The sequence below is a fragment of the Astatotilapia calliptera genome, chromosome 18, assembly GCF_900246225.1.
Source record: "Astatotilapia calliptera chromosome 18, fAstCal1.2, whole genome shotgun sequence".
NCBI lineage: Eukaryota > Metazoa > Chordata > Actinopteri > Cichliformes > Cichlidae > Astatotilapia > Astatotilapia calliptera.
In genome coordinates this window covers 28,451,021-28,463,737 of record NC_039319.1, presented here as the reverse complement: position 1 = coordinate 28,463,737, position 12,717 = coordinate 28,451,021, and the positions used below count along the sequence as shown (strand labels likewise).

The window sequence follows — 12,717 nt, the reverse complement described above, 5'->3', positions numbered from 1 at the left end:
GACAAGGAGGTTTCTGGTACAGCACGCTCTTTGTGACCCTGGTCAGGAAATGCACTCATTATATGAAGCATAATGTGACACGATTTAAGAACTGATTTAAGCTGAACAAAATTTAGTGGTTTTCATTTTAAGTCTTTATGAGCAGTTTGGAGTACCGAAGCAGCAACTGAGATGATACAGTCATGAGTCTCAGTGAAGTCACCGTCACTCGAAAGAGACCCTGGAAAGAGAGAGAATTTTAAAGCGAAACAGAAGGAGAGCCACGGGGAGAGGGCACGCGTGGGTCTTACATAAAGCCCAGATGGTTCTAGGGAAGCGCATGATGGGGACATGGAAGGGTGGAGGGAAATAGAGAGCGGAATCTGTGCATCTGACTGAGTGACTGAAGGCTACAACACCTGGATGGAAAGATACAGATATTGGGGTCAGTCAAGGAAGCAAGGGGGGTCATGAAAAACACAAAGTGTTGCTTTTGCGCAGTGCAAACAGATGTGTGTGTATATAAAGTAGTTAAACCTTTTGTTTTTTACTACAGATGAGCCTAAAGTCAGCTTCAGTAAGCCCAACAATGATCTCCAAACACTATACATTTGCCTTATACGTTTTCTGATAAAGCACTTTTAAAGTGACGTATCTCAGTCTGCTCGTCCACATCTTCAAACAAATGTTGTGTTTTCCACATAGTGTTAATCCAACAATTGCTGCTGCTGGGCATCCATTTCTGGACAAATCCAGCAAGCCACAGGACCCAACAAAGCAGATGAAGGAGGCTTTACTGCATCTAAATGAGCAAACGAGTCTGGAAAATGTATGCTATTAAAGCCCAACCTCTAAACATCTACATGTTAAGTGCTCTCAAATGGTTAATTTAGCTTTTGAGAGTTTAAGATGGTGACATCTGACATTTAATGTTACTTTTGGGAGGGTTTTATATTCAAAATGATAAAGGTACACTATATAAAAGTTCAAGTTGCCCAGTTAAAACTATAAATGCTCCCACAACTTTTATATGAATTGGTGGACTTGGATGGATGGAGACTGCTGCATGAAAAATAGTTTCTCATGATGCAAAAGAAAGATGGTGCCTCATAATTATCCTGCTGTCTGATCGATGAGGACTATTCCCTGTGATTAAATAGTTGCCTGCTTTTTCTTCAGAGTGATTTTAGGTGTGACCTTTAATCTTGTCTTGATGATACTGTTGTGTTACTAAGCAACCAGTCAGGTCTGGTTGCATGTTTCAGATAGCTGCAAATACTCTGAAATTTAATCCCAAGCATGTTGTTTTTATGCGCCCAGTCTCTCCTGTTTACAGCAAGTTAGCCAAGCTAAGCTACTGCTGGCTGTCCGTTTGCATATGGCATACGTTAGAGCAGTATCAGGTTTCTCATCTGACTGTGACCAAATAAGTGTGTTTCCCAGAAAAGGTCTGACCTAATTGGATACCAATTCATTCCAATGTATTTTATTGCTACAAGAATAATCAGGTTTTTCACAGTACATAATGATTTTTGCATTTTAAATGTATGAACTTTGCACTGACACAGTGTCTGTTTTTCAAAAGATTCATGTCCACTGCTTGTTTTCAACTTCAAATTCACTGTGAGAGAGGTGCGTGCGTGCGTGTGCGCGCACGCGCGCGCGTGCGTGTGTGTGTGTGTGTGTGCGCGCGTGCGTGCGTGCGTGCCTGTCTTAAAACATCAGGTTGAACTTTTGAAGAGCTGACACCTAAGATTTAGGGGTCAGTACTATTCCTAGTGTTTTGTCTCTTGCTCATGTTTGTCTGGTCTCGGACACACAGCGTGTGTCAACCTGTGTTCGTGTGCATGTGCCTGTGTGTATCTTCTAAAGGCCCACACCTGGTTTCTAATAGGGAAAGACGTACAAGAGGCACAGCAAGAACACGCAGCTGTCTCGCATGTTTCTTTTCCTTCCAAAGTCAACTCCAGACGGAGATGTCATAATGTGCGACACGCTGCGCTGGCAGGCCCACCGCTGATGGTTTCCACTTGCACGCCGCTGTGGCCGTGGTTTTCACTGCGAACAGCTCCTTGTCCACGACACTTGTGTTTGCTGATCTTCCTGTGTGTCCCACCTGCAGCCTTTAGCCTAGCACGACGAAAGGTCAAGGATGCTAGGGGAAAAAAAAGATCTTTGTTTTGCTCTTCTAACATGCAAGCACAGCTAGACTCAAAGACAAACTACAGGGCTTTGGGGAAAATAGCACAGCTGTTTGTTTGTTTTGTGCGGTTGTTGCTGTTTTGTTTCTGACTTTAAAAAAATTCTATTTGTAATTTTCTGTTTATGAACAAGATGTCTCGCCATATTCTGGAAGCATGAAGTGTGAGGCTCGTGGTTCTTTGTCTGTGCACAGTTTTCTCTCCAGAACATCGTGTCCTGAAATATTTTTGTAATGTTAAAACCAAACATGCAAATCTAAGAAATAAAAATATATATTTTTAAACTTTTATGGCATTGCAGAAGAATTACCAGTTTGCTGCTGCACTGAGGGGGTGTGTTTTTATGACCAGTATTCCTCATTTTCGTCAGATTCAAAGCCAATCGCATTGAAAATACCAGGGTATTCATGCAACGAGTCTCAGAGAGCAGCCTCTGCCGCACATAGATAACACAGGGAGCCCAGATGAATGAATGGTGTCATTCATACAGCAGACTGCAAGAGCTTATAAGACATATATTTATATTGGCCAGAACCAGACTGCTGTATAAAAGCATCTTAAAACAAGGAAAATTCATAAAAAACTGGCAAAGTAAATCCTAATGTAATAGTCCATCCAACCATCTTGCTTTTAACACAAAGGTAAAAAACTTAAATGTATGAAAATGATGCTTTGTCAGGTCAATATCAAAAAGAAAGTTTCCACTTATTTCACATTATGAATCTCATACAAATCTCTCAAAAAATTGTATTCATATATATATACAGTACCAAATCCCTCTACAATAATACAGAGCAAAGATCAGACGACTCACTGTGAGCAAGCCCTTGGCAGCAGCGGGAAGGAAAATCTCCCTTTTAACAGAAGGAAACCTCCAGCAGAACCATACATAAATACAGAAATTTTACCTCTTGAAAACTTAGCAAAATTTTTTAATAGTTTTGTGTTGTTGTACTGACCAAGCCTTTGTCTAACTCAGTGGTTCTTAACCTTGTTGGAGTTACCGAACCTCACCAGTTTCATATGCGTATTCACTGAACCCCTCTTTAGTGAAAAATAAAATAGGATTTTTTTCAAATTCAAGACACAGATATGTTTTTTACTGATGCACAAAATGAGCCATGCATGTCATGGCGGAGGCTCTGCCGAACCCCTGAGACCGACTCACCGAACCCCTAGGGTTCGATCGAACCCAGGTTAAGAACCACTGGTCTAACTGAATTACCAGAATGAAGGCAAATCTATGTAAAACCCCAAGACTTCGTAGATCGTAGCGAGGCAGGTGAAGGAATGCATCTCTGGCAGTGCTCAAATTTCACTAAAATAAAGTACATCCTAAATTAGCAGCATTTATTACACTGAAAGAGCACAAGTACCTTGCTGTGCACCCACAGACAGACACACAGCCAGACACAGCTGAGGTTATAGAGGAGGTCAGGGGAGAACGACCATCTGATGCCAGCAGATGGAGGGATGCAGGGAGGGAGTGGAGGAAGAGGAGAAGCTGCAAATCAGGACGACATGACCGAAAGCTTATCGGCTGTTCTTAAGGCACTGATTTCACTTCTCATCCTGTTTGCTCCAGCGCACCCACCTTATGTTTATGTTAAACTTTGCAGTAGACGAGATAGTAGCTTACAGAATATATTCCATGAGCGGGAGTGCAAGCAGTGAATAATTAAACTCATGCACTCCAAGATGATTGCTAACAATCCTTTCAATCCATTTGAATCCGATGGCCAAATAAGTTTTAAAAAAGTAGAAAAAAGAGGCTCTCAGGATTCTTCTCTCTGTCATAGCATCCATTTCCCATTCATGCTTCTAAATGAGATGGGGTTTTTTCCCCTTTTGATTTTTCATTTGCCTGGTGCACTTGCCGGACCTGCTGCAGCAGCACTATCTCAGGAACACACTCGCTTCTGTGTCACCTGAAGTCACCTCTATCTCTCTGTGTGTCTTTGTTGTAGAACGGAGCAGTTCCAGGAGAGCCAGTGAAGAAGGATGAAAACTCCCGGAGAGGGAACTGGGGAAACCAGATTGAGTTTGTCCTCACCAGTGTGGGCTATGCTGTGGGCCTGGGCAATGTCTGGAGGTTTCCATACCTCTGCTACAGAAATGGAGGAGGTAAGCATCACAATGACGACCTGAGCCCATTATCTTTGCATTGACAAACTAAACGACAGTGTACCCATGTTCATAATATGATACAGACACTGATTTTTATGAAACATCAGAAGCCGCATTTATTATAATTGTTCTATTAATGAGGTCCAGATATGTAAACGAGTGGCAATCGTTTACAGGCTGCATTCATTCATTTATTTATTTATTTTTGTACATTTAAATGATGACAAATTACTGCACTGGAATACTAGAATGAAACTGTGAAGCTGAAAAGAAGCTTACTATGTATATATCATATATAATTTAAGAATAAATTCTAACTAAAACAAAAGAAAATAGACTTGTGAACCTTTAGACTTGCTTCCCTCTCATACCTTCCTAGCAGGTGTAATATTTCCATATCAGTTATGTACTATTGTTCTGTTTATCGACTTTTATAAACTTATGATGAGCTGTTAATATCTTTAGAGGGAGTGTATTTCTCCTATATTGGCTCCTCATTGGCTCCCTGTTATTACAGGCTCGAAGTTAAAATCCTCCTCCTCACATACAAGTACTGGAATAATGATATCATATTTAAAGACCTCCATAGTACCATGTTATCCTAACGAAGGAGTTTGCTCTCCGACTGCTGAGTTACTTGTGGTTCAGAGGATATTCAAAAGTAGAATGAGATTTCTTTCTGTTAAAAGGGGGTTCCTGTGCATAATATAGGCATGCAGATGGACACAGTCTATAGGTCGAGAACTGAGAAAGTTCGGGTTTTCTCAGGGTTCTTTTTCTGTTTTTTTTGTTGTATTGAGATTGTACTTTGCCATTATATTCGCTACACTGTATATATGATCAGGTGTGTATTTTGGGTTGTAACCCTAGTGTAGTAAGATACTAAGAATTTATCAGCTGCTGAGAAATCCTCTGTTTGAAACAAGATGGCTCCTCTCCCTTTAAGACCCCCCTTCCTTTAACTTCCTAGGACCTGGCGTCCACATACTGTATGTGGACATCACACTTTGGGTTGTCTAGACCAACATACTAAATTTTGCTCTACAAGGGCCTGCTATCCACTTATGAGGCCGTTATACTGCCACTGTCCTATCGAAATTTAAAGCGAATGTCCTTATATGTGGATCTCATTTTTCTCAGAAACAAAAATCAGAAAAATCACATAATTCTTTTTTTTTTTATATTCAACAGGTCCCAATCAGCCCAAATAGCAAACAGAAATTAAAAATACATGCCATGAAAGAGTTCGGGTCTCAGGAGGTTAAACCTATTTTCTTCTAATTGGTTGCAAAGCCTTCTGTTCTGACTCACGGAAACTACTTTTACATCGTTGGTCGAAGCGTTGTTTAAGTGTTGTTTAAAATGACAATCCAACGCTGTAATCGGATATACAGTTCCAAGAAAAAGTGTTTGAGTTCCAATTTGTTTTGCAAATTAGCCACTCTTACATGTTTCAGATGATCAAACGCTTTTAAATATTAGACAGAGTAAATCCGGGTAAATACAAAATCCTTTTTTGGATTGATGATTTTATTTATTAAGGGGAAAAAAACTTTCCAAACCTGTCTGGTACTGTGTGAAAATGTAATTACCCCCAAACCTAAGAACTAGTGTTTGTGCGTTGGTGATGACTGGGAATGAGTCTTTCACATCGCCATGGAGAAATTTTGTCCCAGGGTTTTTGAGCTTGATTGACCTGTTTAAGGTCATGACAAAGCATCTGTATTGGATTTAAGTCCGCACTTTCACTTGGCCACTCCATGTCATTTTGGGTTTTTTAGCCAACTCAAAACCCACTTGTACAAAATAGCTTATCCCACATAACCTTTCCACTCTCCTATTTTATTTGTTTATGTCTTATGCTTTTATGATTCTGTAAACTTCTTGCTTTTATGTTGCTTTTATTCTACTGTGTACAGCGACCTTGAGTGTTTTGAAAGGCGCTTTCAAATAAGATGTATTATTAAATGTATTATTATTCAGAGGTGGTTTGGTTTACTGTCCTGCTGCATAACCCAAGTGTGCAGGAGCTCCAGGGAACAAACTGATGGCCGGATATTCCTCTTCAGGATTTTCAGTAGAGAGCAAAATGCATTGTTCCATCAGTTATGGCAAGTTATCCAAGTCCTGAAGCAGCAAAGTAGCTTCAGACCATCACACTACCACTGAGTGGTACAATAATCAGGTCAGCTCAGACTTTTGAGTAGACTCACTAAACACTCAGTTTCAGTTTTGTGTTTTGTTTTTTCTACTTTTGGCTCCGAGTGATTTCATATAGAGGGGATATAATAATATTGTCTATTATTGTCAGCATACAGCTCTAACTGTAAGCACACAAGGCCCATCCAGCTGCTGTACAAACCTTCTGTTTATGAGGGGCATCCAATCAGAAGACAGTTGGCTTTGACAGAGTTAAAGCAGCTTGTTCCAGACATTGGACGAAATAGGCCCTGCAGTAGATGATTCACATTTAAATCGGGATTCATACTAAGCTACTCTAGCAAAATCCATGAATATAAATATAATAATAATAATAATAATGGATACTTTATTATAATGGGGAAATTACTTGTTTTTCTCTGCATTTGACCCATTCACTCAGTGAAGCAGTGGGCAGCCCACTAAGCAGGCACCCGGGGAGCAGTGTGTAGGGACGGTACCTTGCTCAGGGGTACCTCAGGGTAGCCGTTAAGTGGATTCGAACCGCCGACCTTCCGATCATGGGGCGACCACTTTACCTACTGAGCTATCCCTGCCCCTAATAGAAAGCTGAAAACAAATATGACTGTTGGTATGATGTTCTTTATATGAAATGGTGGTTTTCAACTTTTGTCTCGTCAGTCCACAGAATATTTTCTCACAAGTCTTGGGGAACAGTAAAAAAAAAAAAAAAAAATTGTTTTGTTTTTTTTAGCTAATCTGTGGGTAGTTTTCTCTTGGGACATCTCCCATGGATGCCATTTTTGCTGAGACTTTTTTATTTTTGAATCATGAACACTGGCCTTACCTGAGGCAAGTGAGGCCTGCAGTTTTATAGATGTTGGTCTGGGTTCTTTTGTGACCTCCTGGAGGAGTCATCTGTGTACTTTCACCGTAATTTTGGTAGGGCTGCCACTACTGGGAAGGTCCACCACAAAGTTTTCTCCATTTGTGGATATTGGCTCTCACTGTGGCTCCCTGAAGTACCACATCTTTAGAAATGTCTTTGTAACCCTTTCCAGACTGAAAGATGTCAATGACTATATTTCTTAGCTTTCGGATGATGTGTTGCTTTTTGATATCTTTTACCTTGCTTCATTTTGTCAGACAGGTTCTGTTTAAGTGATTTTTTGATTCAGGTCTGGCAGTTATCAGGCTTTGGTTTGGCTCATGAAATTGAACTTAACTTTCCAAACAAATGTGATTAATCACAGTTAATTCATGATTAACAAGGGGGGGAGGTAATTACTTTTTCACATAGGGCCAGGTAGTTTGGATAGTTTTTTCCCTCTTAATAAATGAAATCAAAATTTAAAAGCTGCATTTTATTTTATATATCATATATGCACAAAAAAGGAGAAATCTGGAAAGGGGGAAATACTTTTCCACGGCACTGAATACGTGCCAGTAAAAAGGAAAAGAATAATAGGTCTTTAACAGTTAAACTGGGGTTAGAATCTAAAAAAAAAAAAGGGAAATTTAGCAGATATGATTACTTATTTGTGCTAACATTATTAGCAAGATCTTTTATTGTGTGTATTTGTTTGAGATATAAAGTCAGATCATTGTGCAGGCCGGATGTTTCAAACATATTTCATAGACCTATACTCGGTGCAGCTGTCTTTTTTCCACAATAGCTCACACATTACGTGCTCAACATCAATGCAAAACATCTTTTTAGGCATAAAGGTTTGCAGTTATTGTTTGTTGGGCTGTGATTGCTGTCAAAATATGTCTGAGCACATAGAACAGATCCAGGTGCTGCTGCTGTTATGCTGCTTTCATAATAAAGCTACCGTATTCAGTGCGTAAGAACATCGTGACAGCAAAATAAGCTCTTTTGTCAGTATTTTGCTCCCTACTCTGATGCATCCTAAAACCTGTGGATTAAACATTAAACAGCCTAAATTGTGTTTTAAATACCTTGCATCTTCCTTTGAAAACATGCGCAAGAATTGTACCAACGTGTAGTGAAAAGCAGCAGTGTTGGTCCAGTTCTCCTCACTCAGTGCTTGATTTCCTTGGCATGACCCCAGCTGCAGATAATAAGCCTACAGTGCAAATATTTGGATTTGTGTCATGCATGCAGGAGCCTTGAGTTCCTGCGCAAGGACTTTGTATATGGAGGCCATGCATTAGCTCAACACACAGCTGCAGATACTGCAGCAGTGACCGTTCACTTTATCAGCAGTGAAAAGGTTTGGACAGTATCAGCTGGTTGCACCAACATAGTTCACATGTGGAGTATCTTATGAAAGCATACTAGCACGTGCACACACGCACAGATTGTCCCTCTAGTTGACCGTCTGGTTTTTGGTCCAGTCTGAACCACCAGAGAGTTGCTGCACTGCTGAACAGACATTTAGTGACCTCTCTGCTCACTCTAGGGAGGTTATATAACAGATGAAATTCATTTGCTTTTTAAAAAAATAATAATAATAATTTCAGGTTCAGTTATAAGTCTGTATGGCATGGGTCCAATTCATGTAAGACTTGATTTGGTTAAGTTTTAAATTGCACGTCATTGCTTACACGTAAGTATTTTAAACCGTATAATAGCACAGCCTGTTTTTAATGACAACATATGGTCCATTGTGCCTCTCTGGCTTGTAGCTGGAGAGCCTACCTATGTAGAATACTTATAGACTACGTCTGCCAGCTTATATAATGTGCCTGATTTCTTTTGTCTGCTGGTGTCTGTGGACTTGGCATCTCTGCAGTAATTATGCTCATCTGGCTCCATGGTAGTTATTATCTTTGTCAGGTAACAGAATAGGAGGCAGCTGACTTTTGTTTGCCTCGTAGGTTTGGATATTTTTGTCACGACTAACACAAAAAGTGTTCTCACAACAACACAGTAATTTGTACAGACCATGCATCTAGCTGTTTAAGAGTTTGCTAGCAACAAAACACTGAATAGGGCACCATTTATATCAGAGGGGACGAGTTATGCTTGTCTTCATTTTCTCTGATATATCTTAATAGCTCTAACTGTAAGCACACAAGGCCCATCCAGCTGCTGTAATCAGAAGACAGTTGGCTTTGACAGAGTTAAAACAGCTTGTTCCAGACATTGGACGAAATAAGGCCACCAATGCCCAGCAGTAGATGATTCACATTTAAACTGGGATTCATACTAAGCTACTCTAGCAAAATCCATGAATATAAATATAAAGCTGAAAACAAATATGACATGTCCCTTTAAATCAATGTGTTCGTGTATCCTTCCCAGTCTTTCTGGACCAGAGAAATTGACTTCCTGGTTAATTTTCTCCTCCAGGTGCCTTCATGCTGCCATACTTCATCATGCTTGTGTTCTGTGGCATTCCACTCTTCTTCCTCGAGCTCTCCTTTGGTCAGTTTGCCAGCTTGGGCTGTTTGGGGGTTTGGAAGATCAGCCCCATGTTTAAAGGTAAGTATATGCGTGTGTATGTCTTTGTGTGAATATTGATTTTATTGTTCATATGAAAATTTAATTAGGCAGCAGTAGTTACATCCACTTCACATTTTAGTTTCTAATGCTCTCTACCTGGTTATCTTTTTCTCTCCATCCTGTCCTACCTTAAGGCGTGGGCTACGGCATGATGGTGGTGTCCACCTACATTGGGATATACTACAATGTGGTCATTTGCATTGCCTTCTACTACTTTTTCTTGTCCATGACAAACCTGCTTCCATGGACTTACTGCAACAACCCGTGGAACACGCCAGACTGCAGCGGTGTCGTTAGCAGTTACCAGTTGAACGCTAGCCTGGCAAATGCTACCAGTAGCTTGGTAGCTGGGGTGTCTGAGGTAGTGAACCGGACCAAGAGGACCAGCCCAAGCGAGGAGTACTGGAAGTAAGAACAGGAAGTATATGATGCACTTAGGCTGACACTAAAAATACAGTTAAACCAAAAGTTTTTCTCTGCGAAGTAGTACTATATATAAAATAAATCAGGAATGCTTGCTCATGCAATGATTGAGTTTTGTAATGCACTTTGTTTTGCCGAGTTATACCAGTAACCTCTTAGAACCTGGTTGTGTAGGCCTATCATTCTTAACAGAGGTCGAAATTGACTCAGACCTATCAGATAAGTTTGACTCAAAGAGGCCTCATGTTTGCAGAAAGTATTCAAATATTTGGACTAGATTTGACTGGACTAGCAGAAGTTTCTGTACAGTGTTGGGTCTGCATCATCTCAGCTGACATGCAGGGTGTTTACCATACCCCTGCGCACTCTGTTGTGCAGCACAGTCACAAAAATCTGCATAAAGTAGGAGATCTTTAAGCGGATATCCAGGTACATCTACTGTTTAAGTGCAGGCTTTGCTATGTTATGTAAAAGTGAGAGTGGTGTATATGCATCAATTATCAGGGATGTGACAATGCTAGAAATTTGGTGGTTTGCATTGTAGAGTGTGCATAAACCATGAGGTTAGTAGCTGGCTTCTGGAAATTGCATTTTGTCTCAACTTTAGCATTTTGACTCTTACTATGTTAGAGGCCGTACCGTACTATATATAATATATATTATACTGGCAGATGCTGCTTGTGTAAGAACAACTATCAGTCACAGTAGCCATCGGTACCCAAAAAGATGAATTAAAAAAATAAACTCAAACAGCATACATAGAGCTGGGCGATAGAACGATAACGATATGTATCGCGATATAACTTTGACTCGATAGAGAAATTAAGCTATCGCGATAGACCTCGCCGCTCTTGTCCTCAAGAAAAAAAAAAAAAAAGGTCAGCCAATCCAAATTAAGTAGCGCAGAGCCGAACCAATCACAGCCGCAGCATCACGTCGCGTGACTTGTTACGTACAGCACAAGTGCCAAGCCGCACGTGTGTTTGTTTGGGAAGCAGCCAGCGCGTAATGGAGGAAATGAGTTCAGATGATGGTTCCAACGCCGGAGAGATTGTCGAACGGAAGAGCCATAGAAGTTCCGTAGTGTGAAGGTATTTCGGCTATTTCAAGTCTGACAAAAAACAGAGTAGTGTGCACTGTAAATTGTGCCAAAAGCAAGTCTGGAAATACAATAAACTGGTGCATGCGTCACACTGTGCGCCACGTTATTGTTTCGGTGAAATGAATTTCTACAATACTGTTAATTCTACTCTCTGCAGTGTTTAAATGCTTACATATACACAAAGTTACTGTCCCTCCACACATACGACTCTGTTCTGCTTCTATGCCCCAGCTTTGTTTACTTTTTCCCACCGAGGCTTCTAGACTTCTGATTGGCCAACATTTCGGCACGGTTAGGAATCTAGCGCCACCTGCTGCTTTGGCATGTTCATAGCAGCGTTTTCCTTCATTTCTGCCTTTATGTGTGGACGGGATTATTTTTTAAAACGAAAACGGAAAATCTCCGTTTTCAAAAATACCTGTGTACGTGTGGACGTAGCCTCAGTCTCTGACTGGAAGCGCTAATTCGTCATTCGGCTTTTGTCAGACTAAAGTAACTGTTAAAACTGTTTGAAAAGCTCAGCTATACAACAAGGAGAGATTGAGAATTTCCTTTTAGTTCTCAGTTTATTTGATATTGACAAAAGTTAGTCAGTTTTGTCTGTTCTTCTGTAAAACAAACTAAGATTTATTTTTAGAATTAATATTTTGTTTCTAAGTGGAATTGACAATTTAGTCTGTTTTGTTTGTTCTATTTTGAAACTTAAACGCTTTAGTGGCTGCCTTTTGTGTAGTTTGCAATATTTGCCTTTATTTATCTGAAAAAGTCTCATGTTCCTTAACTCATTCACTGCCAGCCATTGGCAGTGAATGAGTTAAACCCATTGACTCATTCACTGCAATTGACGGCTATAGACGTCAATGGCAGTGAATGAGTTAAGTACATCTACCCTGTTGAACTTATTATGGGAAATAAGTATTTAAATAAAAACAAGCTGCTGATTATTTCACATTTTACTTGTGAGCAACGGCACATTTAAATCTTACAAATATAGTTATTTGGCTTATATCGTGATAGATATCGTTATCGCCTAAAATGAAAAAAACATATCGTGATATGAAAAAATCTCATATCGCCCAGCTCTAAGCATACAGTTATGATGGGGAAAGGCTGGAAATGTGCTTTTAATCCTATGGTGACTGACTTGACACTCCAGGAACTACAGATTTTGGCACTTCCGCGTTGGCTTCAGTTTTTGCCCTCACAGTTTGTTGCACAGGGAGCAAAAGTGTAAGAGAAATATCACGATTTTA

The 12,717-nt window shown here is 40.1% G+C and overlaps 1 protein-coding gene across 5 annotated transcripts in view; it reads left to right on the top strand.

Moving 5' to 3' along the window:
* slc6a9 (solute carrier family 6 member 9) overlaps nt 1-12,717 on the top strand; it is a 79,103-nt gene that overhangs the window by 55,624 nt on the left and 10,762 nt on the right. For all 5 annotated transcript variants that reach the window (XM_026148788.1, XM_026148786.1, XM_026148787.1 and 2 more), the window contains 3 exons: nt 4,148-4,304; nt 9,787-9,918; nt 10,074-10,347. In XM_026148788.1, coding sequence (XP_026004573.1) covers nt 4,148-4,304; nt 9,787-9,918; nt 10,074-10,347 — 563 coding nt within the window. The remainder of the gene's footprint in view (nt 1-4,147; nt 4,305-9,786; nt 9,919-10,073; nt 10,348-12,717) is intronic.